A 14,719-nucleotide genomic window follows, 5' to 3' on the forward strand; every position below is an offset into this window, starting at 1 on the left:
AACCATAAGAGGTACTTACGTGAAGCCTCTCCGGTAGAGTAATCTCTATTAATGCAATTTTCACATTATTGGCCTTTGGCTCGAGTGGATTATATTACAAATTGTTGTGGAACACCGCCGATAAGGGCAAGACGGCGGCACATCACTCTCTGGTTGACGTCGGTGTGGCTATATGTGTGTGTGCGCTGCTTTTTAAAACCCTTTTTGGCGACGTGGATTTGATATTGATATACTGTATGTCTTGAATGTGTGGAATTTCACTTTGTGTGGAGACCATACGTGAACAACCAGTGCAATAAATGTAACTTCCCTGTGTGCTCCCCACAACCTGTGTGGCGTCTCTTTTCTCCCGATCAGTGGTTCCCGAGCTGAGGTCCTGGCACCCCTTGGTGGCACGCCAAAAATCACAGAGGAGGGACACAGGGCCATCCACGCCTGTTCTGACGTTGTCAAGAATATTCCTAAAACACATATCAGGTCCAAATAATCCTGTATACTGTTCCCTCCTCAGAGCCAAATAAAATCATATTTATTTTATTTTGCGTGTGTGTGTGTGTGTGTGTGTGTGTGTGTGTTGGGGGGGGGGGTGGCAAGGATCTTCACTGATACATAAACGTTGGGAACCACCGTTTTAGAAGATAACGTAATGCATTCAAAAATGTATTTATTTAAGCTACACCCGCTAATTTGGTAAAGAGAAAGCAACTTGGAGGCAGAATGCCTGATTGAAAAGTCCAACAAATTGTGAGGGCTCCCCTTTAGAATAATTATTGACTTATTGGGGTTTTTTTTCATTCTGTTCAATGAAAGAACAGTTGGAGGCTATAGCTCCTGACTGCAAATTTAAAAAAAAAAAAAAAAAAACCCAAGTTAAAGGCATTCCATTCATTCATATAAAGAGCTTAACTTTAAAGGGTCTTAAACACATTCAATTTCAACATTCACATTCAATCCAAAATAGGCTAAAATAATATTTGTATAACGCATGCAGCACAAGGTAGAAATAAACAAGGAGGGAAGAAGAAAGAAAGAAAGAAAGAATGAAAGAAAGAAAGAAAGAAAGAAAGAATGCACACAAATTAATAAGAAAAAGAGGAAAAAATACAATACTAGAAAGGGAAAGAAAGAGGAGAAATCATCATGCTAAGTAAAATAGTCATGCTAAATTGTGACTCAATTGGCACATGACACATGAGCCATTGTGGTATTTTGACCATTTAGACCATTTTCTTTGAAACAACTTAAGAGCCACCTTTAAAATCCTTCATGCCCCCCACCCCAAAAAAAACAGTGAAAAATTAGAAAAATACAACAATACAAATCAGGCCTATTCTATGAACATGCACGAACAAGGAAAAACACGATATAAAGGTAACATAATTGAAAATATGATGAAACTATATGATTCAAAACTTGGAAAGGTTTAACAAAGGTTATTTCTTTGCTTTATATCTGTAACGCTTTGCGTTTGCGAGATTCGTAAAATTTAGAATAACATCTCATGATTTCTCTGTGTTTTCATAGTAAATGATAGACTTTGAACTTTTTTTTTAAACTTTTTTCCTTCATTCCTTTTTTTTTTTTTTTTTTTAATTATTATTTATTTTGCTCTTTCTTCATCTCTTCAAAATCAAAGTGTACCTGACTGCTGTCATGGGTGATGAGCACAAAAAAAGAAAAGTCACAGAGTTGGCAACGGCACCGGACCCCACCCTCGATACGTCAGCGTGGACAGGGACCGCGGATCCAGTCCCCCTCCCTTCCCAGATCCACAGCAAAGGGACGGAAGTGGAGGGTGCAGAGCATCTTGTGTCCTATAACACGCGGACTGCGGGGGAAGAGGCAAATCCCAAAAAAAAAAAAAAAAAGAATCGAAGCGAACGGACACAATGAGCTTTTGGGCACTGGGGACGGCGCTGGCTCTGCTGTGCGTCGAGGGAACCGTGCGGGCCTGCACCGGTAAGAGCGTCAATCTGGACTTTATTAGCCTTTCTCCGTTATTCACATTATTATTCATATAATTATCATTATAATTATAATGATAATTATAATTATTATAATTGTTATAATAATAATAATAATAATAATAATAATAATAATAATAATAATTATTATTATTATTATTATTATTATTATTATTATTATTATTATTATTATTATTATTATTATTCCCATTATTATTATTATTATTATTATTATTATTTATAATAATATTTTCATTGGTGTTAATAATAATATGAATAATAATTAAAAAAAAATCATACTAAAAAAAATAAATGATTTCTTGTAGTGAAGAAGCCGAGCGGCGGCTCCGGGAGGTTCTCCAACGCCTCCCTGGTGCGGCTCTCCGAGCATCTCAGCGCCGGCTACAAGAGGGGAGTGAGACCCGTGAGGGACTGGCGCACCTCCACCACGGTGGCCATCGACCTCATGATCTACTCCATTCTCAACGTGGTGAGTTTATGTGCCCAGAACATTTTTGATATGTATATAAATTGTTTGTATTTTAAGAATTGAAAAAAAAAAATAAAAAATCTAAATTGTTCGGTGTGCCTTGAGTATCTAGCCCCCAAAACTGCATTTTATTTTCTCAGATTCTAAATGCACAGTATGTTAAAGTAGGCATTTTCTTTTGGAAAACAATTGTAATGTTAAAAATTGTCAGAATTTGGGTAGTCATGCTCTTTGTAATTATAAAGGCCAACTTTGCTATATGTTCCAAAATTGTTTGTAGTTTCAGAATTAAAAAAAAAAAAATTTCAAAATTATTCATAGTTTCAGTAGTTAACTACACAAAAAATGGCAAAAAAGTAATTTAACTACTTGAATCGCTATTCAAATATGAATGCAGTTGAACTACCAACAAGCTGCTGTAAAATGTAATTAAACTACTAGTTTAATTATATGTAGTTCACTACTCCCCAGCACTATATATATATATATATATATATATATATATATATATATATATATATATATATATATATATATATATATATATATATTGTCCGATTTTAGATATTCATTTGTAATTATGAGGCCAACTTTGCTATACTATATATATATATATATATATATGTATATGTATATATATGTATAGATATTATTTATACACAAAATCTAGGCCTACAAGGTTTGTATTTAAATTCATGATCCGTGATTATCCATCCATCCATCCATCATTATCCGCGAACATTGCACATACTGTTACACTTTATACTGAATATTTGCACATTCCTGCACAACTGTACAGCTTTATAAAAAAAAAGCCTTATTTTACATATTCTTATATATTTCACTGATATATCGCTTATTGTTTTACATTTATGTTTCGTGTATGCACCAAACACCAAGACAAATTCCTTGTTTGTATAAACTTACTTGGCAATAAAGACTATTCTGATTGTGATTGTGATTTCGATGTTGCCTCTCATAATATGAAAATGTCTGTCAATAACTATTGTACTGTCACTGAACGCTTTACTATTGAGAACCTTACCACTCTGCTGCAACTTCTCACTGTGCTTAAATGCAGTCCTTTAGGGCAAACGTTTAATCCTGCATTATTATTATTATTATTATTATTATTGTGTCTTTTTTTCATTATCGTTTTTTTTTCTTGTTATATGACTAATTGGATTATATTGTCTCATTGCAGGATGAAAAGAACCAGGTCTTGACCACTTACATATGGTATAGACAGGTAACAGGCAAATTCCTTCACTCATTCATGAAATAAAAATCGATCTATCCACTGTTTTCTCTATTGTAGAAGGCACTTCACACCTTTTTGACCAAAGGGGCATCAGAACTCAGCAGGACTTTGTAGTATGATTGGTTCAGACGCTGCCTTTTAGTGCTGCCATCACAGGGTCAAGTCCTCATTCTTTAGAACGGAGGTTTCTTCAGTCGGATGATCGGAGGAGATGACCTGACTCAATTCAGGAAGTCTCACTGGCTCAAAGTTCAGGGTCTTATGCTGGTTGTGCTTTTGAAAGGTGGCATCAGGGCGTGTTTAAAAGCGTGTGGAGACCATGCCTGAGCGTGAAGGCGACGTGATGGTGCTGCCTTTGAAACGCTCTCGGCATCCGACTCTGAACTCGCCAGCTTCCAGCAGCTTATCTCTTTGAGCCACTGAGTCTTACTGAGTGGAGACAGGTCATCTCCTCCAATCGTCTGATTAAAGAAACCTCCGTTCTAAAGGACGATGACTTGAACCAGTGCTTGAAAGGTAGGTTCATGCTCTGCCCTGGTCTCCTTTAAATGCACCATCGGGTGGCGCCTTTCAAAAGCGCACTGGGCATTGAACCCTCAAGTTCTTAAATCCTCCTACATTGAGCATATCTCATTGAGCCACTGGGACCTATACCGCCACTGCTCTAGTGAAGGTAAAAGTACAACATTGACATTTTCACTAAGTAGAAGTATCTAGGTACTACAACTCACCATGAACAGTGCAGGTGGTGCATGATATACAGATGTATCCTGATATTTAAAGTAACGTGACTTTGTAAGAAAGCGATATTTGCTTTGAAACGTATTTTGAGGGGTTACAAAATGAAATATACTTAAATAAGTACAGATACTTCAAAAATGTGCTTTACCACTGTTTTAGGACCAGATATGGTGGAATATATTTTATCACAGCAAATATAGTATGGGCAATGTTATACAATATCAATTACAATATTCCATAATATCCAATCAAAATAATCCCCCGTATTGAATGGTATCATTTGTAATATGTAATTTGTCGGACTAGGTTTTGTTTTTGTCAATTTCCTGAAAAGAGACTGGAGTGCAGCGTCAAAGGTTTATTGTTACCTTTGCTTATTCACCTGGTTAATTTATCTTATGTAAGGAATTCAGATGACATGAGTACATTTGGTCTGTTGTGTTGTAGGCCTGGACTGATGAATTCCTGGTCTGGAACCCTGAGGACTTTGATGAAGTCAAACAAGTGTCCATACCCACATCCAACGTGTGGGTGCCCGACATACTTATCTACGAGTTGTAAGTTATTGTTTTTGTTGTTGTTGTTGTTGTAGGCAGTAAAGGCTCAGCGGGAGGAACTGCAAAGGATGCAAAGACTCCACAGCCAAATTACTTTTTTTTTTTTGATGGTTTTAATTTCCTTTTAATTTATTTTTTTTTTATACAATTTTTAGATTCACACTGTTCGTCAGCCACGTTTGGGTTAAATTGAATATTTGTGTAGCCAAATTTTACTCTCCACGCACCCTACATGGCAGTTTATTGTAGACGGATGAAGTGTGGGTTCAGTGTGAAGGGCTAGTTAAGAGCCTCTCACGTGTAGCGCAACGTGCACCAGTCCGGCAGCGGACTGGTGCACCGCGAGCAGCCATGAAAGGTTCAACTCTTCTTTGAGATTCGGTTCTTGACGGGTCGTTCAGTAAAGATTCGTTCCCTTTTCCGACTCGCGGTCCGTGTGATTCAGCTGGTGCAACGCACGGTGAACGACAGGGCCTACTTCCTGAACGATGGACGCGTGTCAGAGGAGTCGGTTGAGCTCTAAATTGTGACCGGAATTCTCCCGAGAATCATTTCAGTCCGTCCAAAATGATTTATTTGGGTGGAAATCAAAGAGCAAGTCACTTTCAATATGAATTACGCCAAATGCATCGACCGGTTTTTCCTGAGTGCGGGTTTTGACCCAAGTTTGTCTGGTCCGAACGATGACTGAATGGTGCTGTCGTTATCCGGCTGCGTTATTTATGATCGATCTTGTTCTTTAACTGTTGCATTTCTGACTTGACGGAACATACCATGTGCCTTTTTCTTTCCTCTCCTCGTTTTACTCTCTTTGATCCCTTTAGTGTGGATGTGGGCAAGTCCCCGGACATCCCCTACGTGTATGTCACGCACGACGGACTGGTGCGCAACTACAAGCCCATCCAGGTTGTGACCGCCTGCACCCTCAACATCTACAACTTCCCATTCGACGTGCAGAACTGCAGCCTCACCTTTCAGAGCTGGCTCCACACCAGTAGGTCAATTGTTTACTGACGTTCCGGAAGCCAACGTGCGGATTGACTGAGATCGTCGCAGGGCGGCGCTCTTACAATCGGCCGCCTCGATTTATACCTCACGTTGCATTTTCGTCGGGGGGGGGATCGTTTGCATGAAAGCAAGCGCTCCTAATTTCTCTTTCAGTTCCATCAACATGTGTACCGGCAGAGCGAACGCACAAAACGATACAGTCGGCTGGCGATCTCGCTGGAATCTTTTGCAGACATGAAATCTTTGGCAAATTCGACAGGAGCAGAGTGCGCTGCGTCGTGGAATGTGCTAGAGCCAAGTGGGTTTATCAAAACGATTATGCCTGCCGAGCGTACGTGAAAATATAAAGTGACGAGATAATAAATGTGCAGATAAAATAAATCAACAAGCTTATAGGTCAGTGGCTCTCAACTGTTGGGTCCTGACCCAAAATTGGGTTGTTGGTCCATTCGAAGTGGACCGTGTGGGGTATATACGCCCGTTTCTTTAAATGTCTATATCTTATCTGATTGACACTTCCTCCACAATTTTTCCACATGAAAGGTGCACGGTGCACAAAAACCATCTTGGATGACCGCACAATCTTTTGAAACTTTGTACAATGAATTTGAATGGTTCAAATCTTGAATCGTGATTTATTAACTAAGGACAAATTTGGATCCTTAGCCTAGACCACTGATGTAGTTAAAACAGTAAATCGGCAAATGAAGTACTGTGGCGGACGGGGGGCTGTGGTTAAGCCTCGGTCTGCAGAACATAGCGCTGGCTCCTTCCAGCGCCGGCACAGCTCTTCAGAGATTCGGTGTGTGCATGGTTGGTGTGGCTTGCAATTCGTTATAAGAGGAAAAAGCATACGATGAACGCTGCGGTGAGCTCCCGCCTGTCGCACTTCCCTATTATTTGGCACAGATTGGCCGGGGTTTGACGCTGGGGGCGCGCTAGAGGACGCTGGGGGGTCGGAATGCGGCGTGGGTGGTTCCTCAGGCCTCCACAGGATGTACTCCCTTTGAACTCCTCTTCAGCAGGAGACCGGAGGGTGCTAGATCTAATTAAGGAAAGCTGGACAGACGGGCCTAGCATTAGTAGGAACAAACTTCAGTATGTTATGGACCTGCAAAGCTACACGCTCTGGGGCAGTTATCACGGGAGAATTTGCTCCAGGCCAAGGAACGTCAGCGTAGGCTATATGACAGAGGGGCTCGACTCAGACAATTTGCACCGGAAGACAAGGTGTTAGTGTTGCTCCCCACGTCTAGCTCTAAAATAGCTTGTGAAGTGGCAAGGACCCTTTGTGGTCACACGGCGGGTTGGGGACGTAGATAATGAGGTTGAGCGGTCAGAGAGGGGTGGGACGACTCAATTTTACCACCATTACCTCCGAAAGGAGTGGAGGGAGAGGGTGTCTGTGTCTCTGGCCAGCACGGTGATCGAGGGGGTTGAGATGGGGCCGCAATAACGACCGATCCCACTCCGCCCTTGTGCAGTAAGTAAGAATGTCCGGAGGTGGCCACATTACGGCTAGGCTTCTCTGATGTCTCCTCCTGCCTGCACGGCGCCACACTGCTCATACACCACCAAGTGGAGACGGCCTTGGGGATAAAAGTACGTTCCTGGCCGTATCAGAAGACAGAGGCCGTGCTAGTCATGGGGGTGATAGAGGAGTCTACAAGTGATCGGTGTTGCCCCATTGTGCTGGTAGGCAAGCCCGATGGGTCGGTCTGGTTCTGTGTAGACTACCGAAAGGTGAACGCAGTGCCAAAAGACGCATACAGAATGCCCCGGGACGACAAGCTACTTGACAGTTAGGAACAAATAAATTTCTACGACCTTGGATCAACCAAAGGCTGCTAGAAGACAGCCTTGTGTCCAAAGTCCAGGTAAGAATCGGCTTTCTCCACTCTGTACGGTTTGTACCAGTTTGTCACACTTCCGTTTGGGTTTTTTGGGGCCCCAGTCACTTTTCACCGTCTCATGGACCGGGTGCCGGTGGCTTACACTGCCGCTTACCTGGACGATGTTATCAATCACAACGACATTTGGCAGCACATGCAGCATGTGGGGGTGGCGTTAGAGTCTCTGAGGTGGGCGGGGCTCACGGCCGACCTGAAGAAGTGTGCAGTCTAATTTAACTCGAAAGGGTGCTCCAGGTCCGGTCCAGTGAACCTAAGAAGTGCACAGAAGGCGTCTGAAGAGGTAAAATCAGTTCTCTGCTAGAAACCAGTGCCGTTGAGTGGGCGGTCGGCGCCCTCCGGTACTACCTCCTGGGCTGCCCCTTTCACCCTCTGTTCGGACCACGCCCCACTGCAGTGGCTCCACCGCATGAGCAAGAGCGTTTAGTTTTATGTTTAATAAAACCCCATCGAGCCGGTGAAGTCCACACCACCTTGCGTCTCCTTTACTGGTTCCACTGAACCTGCGTAGCAAGCCTGCTACAAATGCAAATATAACTCATATAATATCAAATATATAGAAATAAAGATGTGACATCTAACTTAAAGAATAAAGACAAGTCAAAATCTGATCCCCTCCTACAGGCAGGACCAACCTCCATTAATGGCGACTACTGCGCAAAATATCATCAGTGGAGTAAAACCAAACCCGTCTCACAGCGGTCTAAACCCTGTCTCACACCCGTTCCCCATGTTTGTACATTCCACTTGCAGTTGATGACATCAACATCACCCTGATGCGCAGCCCAGATGAACTCAGGGAGGACAAGAGCATGTTCATGAACCAGGGAGAGTGGGAGCTGCTCCACGTTCTGTCCAAATACAAGTGCTTCAGCCTGGACAACGACGATTACTACGCTGAGATGAAGTTCCATGTGAGTTAAGGAAACATGGGTTGGACCAGGGGTTCCCAAACTAGCATCCTCTGAGGAATTGCAGCAAAATGATTTACATTTCAATTACCGCAGATAACTACTAACTACTTCATCTTCGAAAAAAAACAAAACACCTACCAGGTGGTGATTCGGCGACGGCCGTTGTTCTACACCGTGAACCTGCTGCTGCCGAGCATCTTCTTGATGGTGATGGACATCGTGGGCTTCTACCTGCCGCCGGACAGCGGAGAGAGGGTGTCCTTCAAGGTCACTCTGCTGCTGGGCTATTCCGTCTTCCTCATCATCGTGTCCGACACACTGCCTGCCACCGCCATCGGGACCCCTCTGATAGGTGGCTGAGAGGATGCTTTACGCTTGACCACAGATTGTCCATAATAGTTAGACCTTAATTTGATAAGCATAATAGACTGAAACTTTTGTGAGCTCAATAACTGGCAGAGTTAAGGCAATGGGAAAGCATTGGTCGGTTTCAGATGAAGATAGTCAAAGTCCATAATGATAATAATAATAATAATAATAATAATAATAATAATAATAATAATAATAATAATAGCAACCGTATAGCACTGTATATAGACAACATGCAACTCAAAGTGCTTTACATTAATTGAAGGCCATCAAATAGTAATAATATAAGCAAAGCAAATAAGCAAAATGCATTTGATAGAAATAAATGACTATTGTCTCATCTTCAGATATGGGTCAACAATTTAGACCTCGAGACCAACCAGCAGAGGAAGACTTCAGGGCGCGTGACCGAATGTAGAAGACCAGTGATTCTGTAAAGTAGCCTGGTCCTAAGCCATTTAGAGCTTATTTCTAACAAATAATGTATTTTGTTCTTGTATTTTTCTGTCCAATGCGTCATACAGACATAACTCAGATGTTTATCCACAAAAGTTACAGAAAAGAAGCAGAATCCCTATGGTTGCTTCGGACGAAGTTAAAATAAACCACTCTGATGGATTTGTGCAGTTTCCATGCATATTTATTTACGTTTCAGTCAACAGGACACTTGGGTTATTCTTTTCTTATCTTCAAATGCCTGAAAATAAGGGCAAACTCTCTCCTCTGTCTCCCGTCCAGGCGTGTACTTTGTGGTCTGCATGGCGCTGCTAGTGATCAGCCTGACGGAGACGGTGCTGATCGTTCGCCTGGTCCACAAACAGGACTTGCAGCCCCCGGTGCCGGAGTGGGTGAAGCGCCTGGTGCTGGAGAGAGCCCCCGCCATCTTCTGCATCCACACCAAACACCATCTCTGCTCTATGCTGTCCTCCTCGCACGCCTCGGACCCGGGGCGCTACAAGGAGAACAGCTACAGTACAGGAACAGGAACAGGTAAAGGTTCAGGTTCGGGGTCAGGTTCAGGGTACAGGGTACAGGGTCCAGGTTCAGGTACAGCGAACGGGTTACAGGTTCAGGGGAAGGCAGGTACAGAGCAGGTGGAAATGCAGGCATCGTGGGCGGGGTGCGTTTTGTAACTGTTTTTATGTGTTTCCCACCTTCTTTGCAACCATGCCACACTTCTTACAATAAAATAATCATTGGCACATACCGCGATCTATGAAGAACAAGAAGAAAAAGAGCGTCCTGTTAACCACTAAAAACTCCACAAACTTCACAACTTCACAAGCATGTATAACTGTTTTTATTATTATTATTATTATTATTATTATTATTATTATTATTATTATTGCCTACTAATAGTAGGACAATTTGATCGTAACAAACAAATCTTTTTCCTGAAATGAAGAAATGACTCGGCAGTCGGGGGCCATTGTGGCAAAAGAGTTGGGCGAGCGGGGGAACCTTTCTGGAACTGAAATTGAAAACAATCACTGAGGACTAATTTAAAGTCCAAGGCGATAAAAGGCATTTTGCACTATTCTTAAAAAAGAGATATCATAATTGCAGTGCAAGATCAAAACTGCAAGGCTGTAGTAATTCATGTAATTCATCAGTTCCAGCCCGAACACCAGCTCTGTGTTCATTAGAACAAGTTCAAGAACATCCCTATCATGAGTGTGGGATAGCGGCGGCGGTAGGAGCTTTGTTTCTTAATAGTAAAGCGTTACAAATGATGGAAACCAACATTTTAATGAAGCCTGGGTGGAAAAATGGAAAATGTGTCCTTTAAGCCACTCACTCTGCTGTCTTACAGCTCAATGCACCCTTCATCACACTTGCGAGATTGGCCGTGTAGGCAATCACAACAGCGAAAGAGATGGGGGGCCGCTGGGCTTTGGTCTGCCCCCCTCCAGGGACCCCGCCCAGCCGGTCATGCATAACATCCTACAGGAAGTGACCTCCATTCGCCACTTCCTGGAGAAGAGGGACCAGTGCCGGGACATAGCGAAGGAGTGGCTGCAGGTTGGCTATGTGCTTGACGTACTGCTGTTTCGAGTCTACCTGGTTGCCATGGTAGCCTACAGCATCACGCTGGGCACGTTGTGGTCCGTGTGGCAGATCGCCTGAAGGAAGGGCCACAGCGTTGTCGCGCTCACACTAACAAGTGACGGTTCGAGACTGCGCACATTGTACTACAAGAAGGCAGTACCTCTGCTAAAGCAATATCGTTCTTTAGCAAGCTAAGCAAGCTGCCATCTATAAATGGTAAATATTGACCATATCTACTCCTGCCTGACGACACACTGCAAGCCTACATTCTTTTCTGTGGTCATTTTTATTTTGGCCGCGCGGAATTAGATAACAAATGGTGATTTTACACAGCTAAAATAATGACTTCTCCATTTTGATGCTCCTTCAAAGGTCAACACAACGGTGGTCTTACGGTCTGTGCGCTTTGAATGCCAAACTTCTTCACATTACGGGAAATTGATTTAAGCAAATAGACGAAATGCAATTATTTAATTAAGAATGCATACTATCGCTAATGTAAACGTCACTAACATTGTGGCCTTGGTGGGGGGGTGCTCACGGCATTACGATGTCTGGGTTTTGCAGCTCTCCACAACTGCTTGAGGGCTCTCATTCTCAAATGCACACATTTACAGTACTGTGGGAATTAGGATCCAAGCAACCACCACGTGGGTACATCTATATTACACTGAACTATTATACTGTTCTATAATATAATGAGTGGTCGAATGCTGCTGAGCTATGTAAGCATATATGTAACTTTATTCAAATGTTAATCCTATTCAAATCGGATGTTGTTACAGAAATCGTGCGAGAATGGTGTTCAGTTTTCAGAATGAAAGGCACAGTCTGTGACATTGGACAATGAGCAACAAATAGCGAGAAGTAAAGGGAGCCATAGAAACACGGTTTCTCCTCATCCACAAAGCTTTCTAGCCTTTGTGACAAAGGGGTCTGTGAGTCAAAAATTTTAATGAAAGCAGAATGTGATTAAAATCCAACAGTAACTGTGGCACATGAAAGGAATTTTTCATTTGATATTTATAGCATATACAGTATATATAAATGTATATATATATATGTGTATATGTGTGTATTTATATATATTTATATGTATATATATGTATATATATATATATATATAATACATACACACACATACTATATAGCAGTTGTAAGTTCATAAATAAAATTGGGCAAATACTGACATATATGAGATATACACTATGTACACTGTCAAATACACACAATGTGCAAAGTTTATTCACAAGTTCTATGTTGTTATTTCTACTCGTTCTACTCTTGAGGAAGTTTCTTCCCCTGTGTCAGAAGGAGCGTGACATGAGTCTCACTTGTCATTTGGACATGTGCAGTACTGCACACCGAACACCGGGCAGAGCAGTGCGTGGCCACATCTGTTGCCCTGACAACCATGCAGGCATCAATCGCCTGCTAATGACGGCTCTAGCCTGCAGACAGGGCAGTGGTGGACTCACAATAAAGATTTTCATGTAGCTCGAAATGCATTAGGAAAGGAGACGCTGGATTAGTTCAACCATATTGACGTCTCGGTACATAATTAGAGTGAAAATCTGCTGTGCAGTAAATGGCAGCATTTGCTGCATGGTAAACGAGGGAGGGGGGTGGGCACAAGGCACAACAGTTAAAATAAAACCTACTAAATTTAAGAATGTTAGATATGAGAGTGGTCGTATATATATATATATATATATATATATAAAAAAAAAATCCAACAATATAAATGTGTTTAGTCGATGGGTTTATGTATTCCTTTTCTGGAAATGTTTCTTTCTTCTTTACAGATTACGGCCTGAAATAGTTGTTCATAAGAGCGCCGTAAGATCGAGTCCAAGTCCCAGAATTCCATTTGAAACCACAACCCACAAATCTGGGATTACGCTCGTCCTTTGCTATAAAACGGTCATTTTCTTTTCTCCTAAGTTTGCCTTCTTCCCATCCATTGATTTTTTTTTTTTTTTTTTTTTTTTGTTGTTGGTCACTTGAGACGGTGGGAATGTTTTTTTTTCATCTCAGGCAGCTATTCTTTTCTGTAAATGTTTATCCATGCCGACAGTTCACTGACCACAACCGGCTACGCTGGTCTATCAAATTCACCACGGCTGCCTTTATCTTCTTGCGTGTGGCCGAACAATGCATTCTGGCCAGGAAAGGCGGATCCCGCCACCGACAACAAAGACAACGTATAGAGTAGCACACACATAACACAAATGCATTGAATGACTGTTTCTTAAAAAATACCAGATTTAAAGACATATTTAACAAAAGTATCTTACGTTTTACCACTTTAAATAGGAAAACACCAGTTATCAAGATATATAGGCCTATACTGAATGTAATATCCAAAACAAACACAGATCTCTATGTCTGTCCTACCTGTGATGTTGACAATGGCAACTTGATTCTCTTTTCTCTTCTGGAATGTTTATTCCTGGCATCTTTTGTAAGAGTTCACCATTTTTTTTTCTTCTAAAGTCACTATTAAGCTTTGTTTAATTTAGAGTATTTTTTTTACACATAATGTTTTAATGGTAAAGATTAATATATGAATGTATTGTGTGTTAATTCATACACAATTACAATACATAAATGTTTGTTTACACTTGTATTGTACCTGTACTTAAGACTCACGAAGATAATAATGTATATACAAATATAATAATAACAATAACAATGATAATAATAATAATAATAATAATAATGATACAAGATTTAAATTATCCATATTAATTGTGTATTACGTACAGTAAGACAAATGAGATTTTCACTGCATTTTTTAGGATTTAAAAAAGCTTGGAAGGTTAGGGCCACAGTCAGCACATGAAAACAAAGAGGTCAGTCAGATAGTTTCATCTTTTTTTTGTGAGCATTTTATGGATCCCTTTAATAACAGTGCGTTGCCCGAGAACGCCACTAGAGGGAGCCCTTCCTCATTTGGACTGGAAATGGGGCCGTAGTTCAGTCGTGTAAACGTTAGAAATTACAAATGGAAATTTGATTTTTCCAAAATTGGTGAACATTTGGCCTCTTATCAATAAGGCCTAACTAATTCCACATTATTGATTGTTAAGAGACTAAACACTGGGCTATTCGGTTAAAATTATTAGTAGTGTTATATATAATATTTTTAAAATATATTTTTAAATACGTTTTATTGTTATTCTAATTGTATAATAATAATAATAATAATAATAATAATTATTATTATTATTATTAATAATAATAACAATTAATTATTATTATTATTATTATTATTATTATTATTACCATACAGCTATATTTCCATATTATAGATTATTTATAGGCCTATTATATTTTACAATGTGGCTATACATTTATTATACCAGCATGTCATACTATAGCATATTCAAACACCCCACTTGCACTATTTACTATATTATTACATATTATATTATACTATATAAACTGTACTTA

At 40.8% G+C, this 14,719-nt stretch overlaps 1 protein-coding gene across 1 annotated transcript; it reads left to right on the top strand.

Annotated features, from left to right (window-relative positions):
* Window positions 1–1,889: 1,889 nt before the first annotated feature.
* On the top strand, window positions 1,890–11,341 carry htr3a (5-hydroxytryptamine (serotonin) receptor 3A; the record flags this gene model as incomplete). The annotated part of the gene is made up of 9 exons (XM_080014217.1): window positions 1,890–1,959; window positions 2,291–2,454; window positions 3,659–3,703; window positions 4,904–5,013; window positions 5,838–6,007; window positions 8,685–8,845; window positions 8,987–9,197; window positions 9,953–10,204; window positions 11,028–11,341. The coding sequence occupies 9 exons, from the start codon at window positions 1,890–1,892 to the stop codon at window positions 11,339–11,341; spliced, it is 1,497 nt and encodes a 498-aa protein (XP_079870343.1).
* Window positions 11,342–14,719: the final 3,378 nt, after the last annotated feature.

The sequence above is a fragment of the Zeus faber genome (assembly GCF_960531495.2).
Source record: "Zeus faber genome assembly, chromosome: 14".
NCBI classification, from domain to species: domain Eukaryota; kingdom Metazoa; phylum Chordata; class Actinopteri; order Zeiformes; family Zeidae; genus Zeus; species Zeus faber.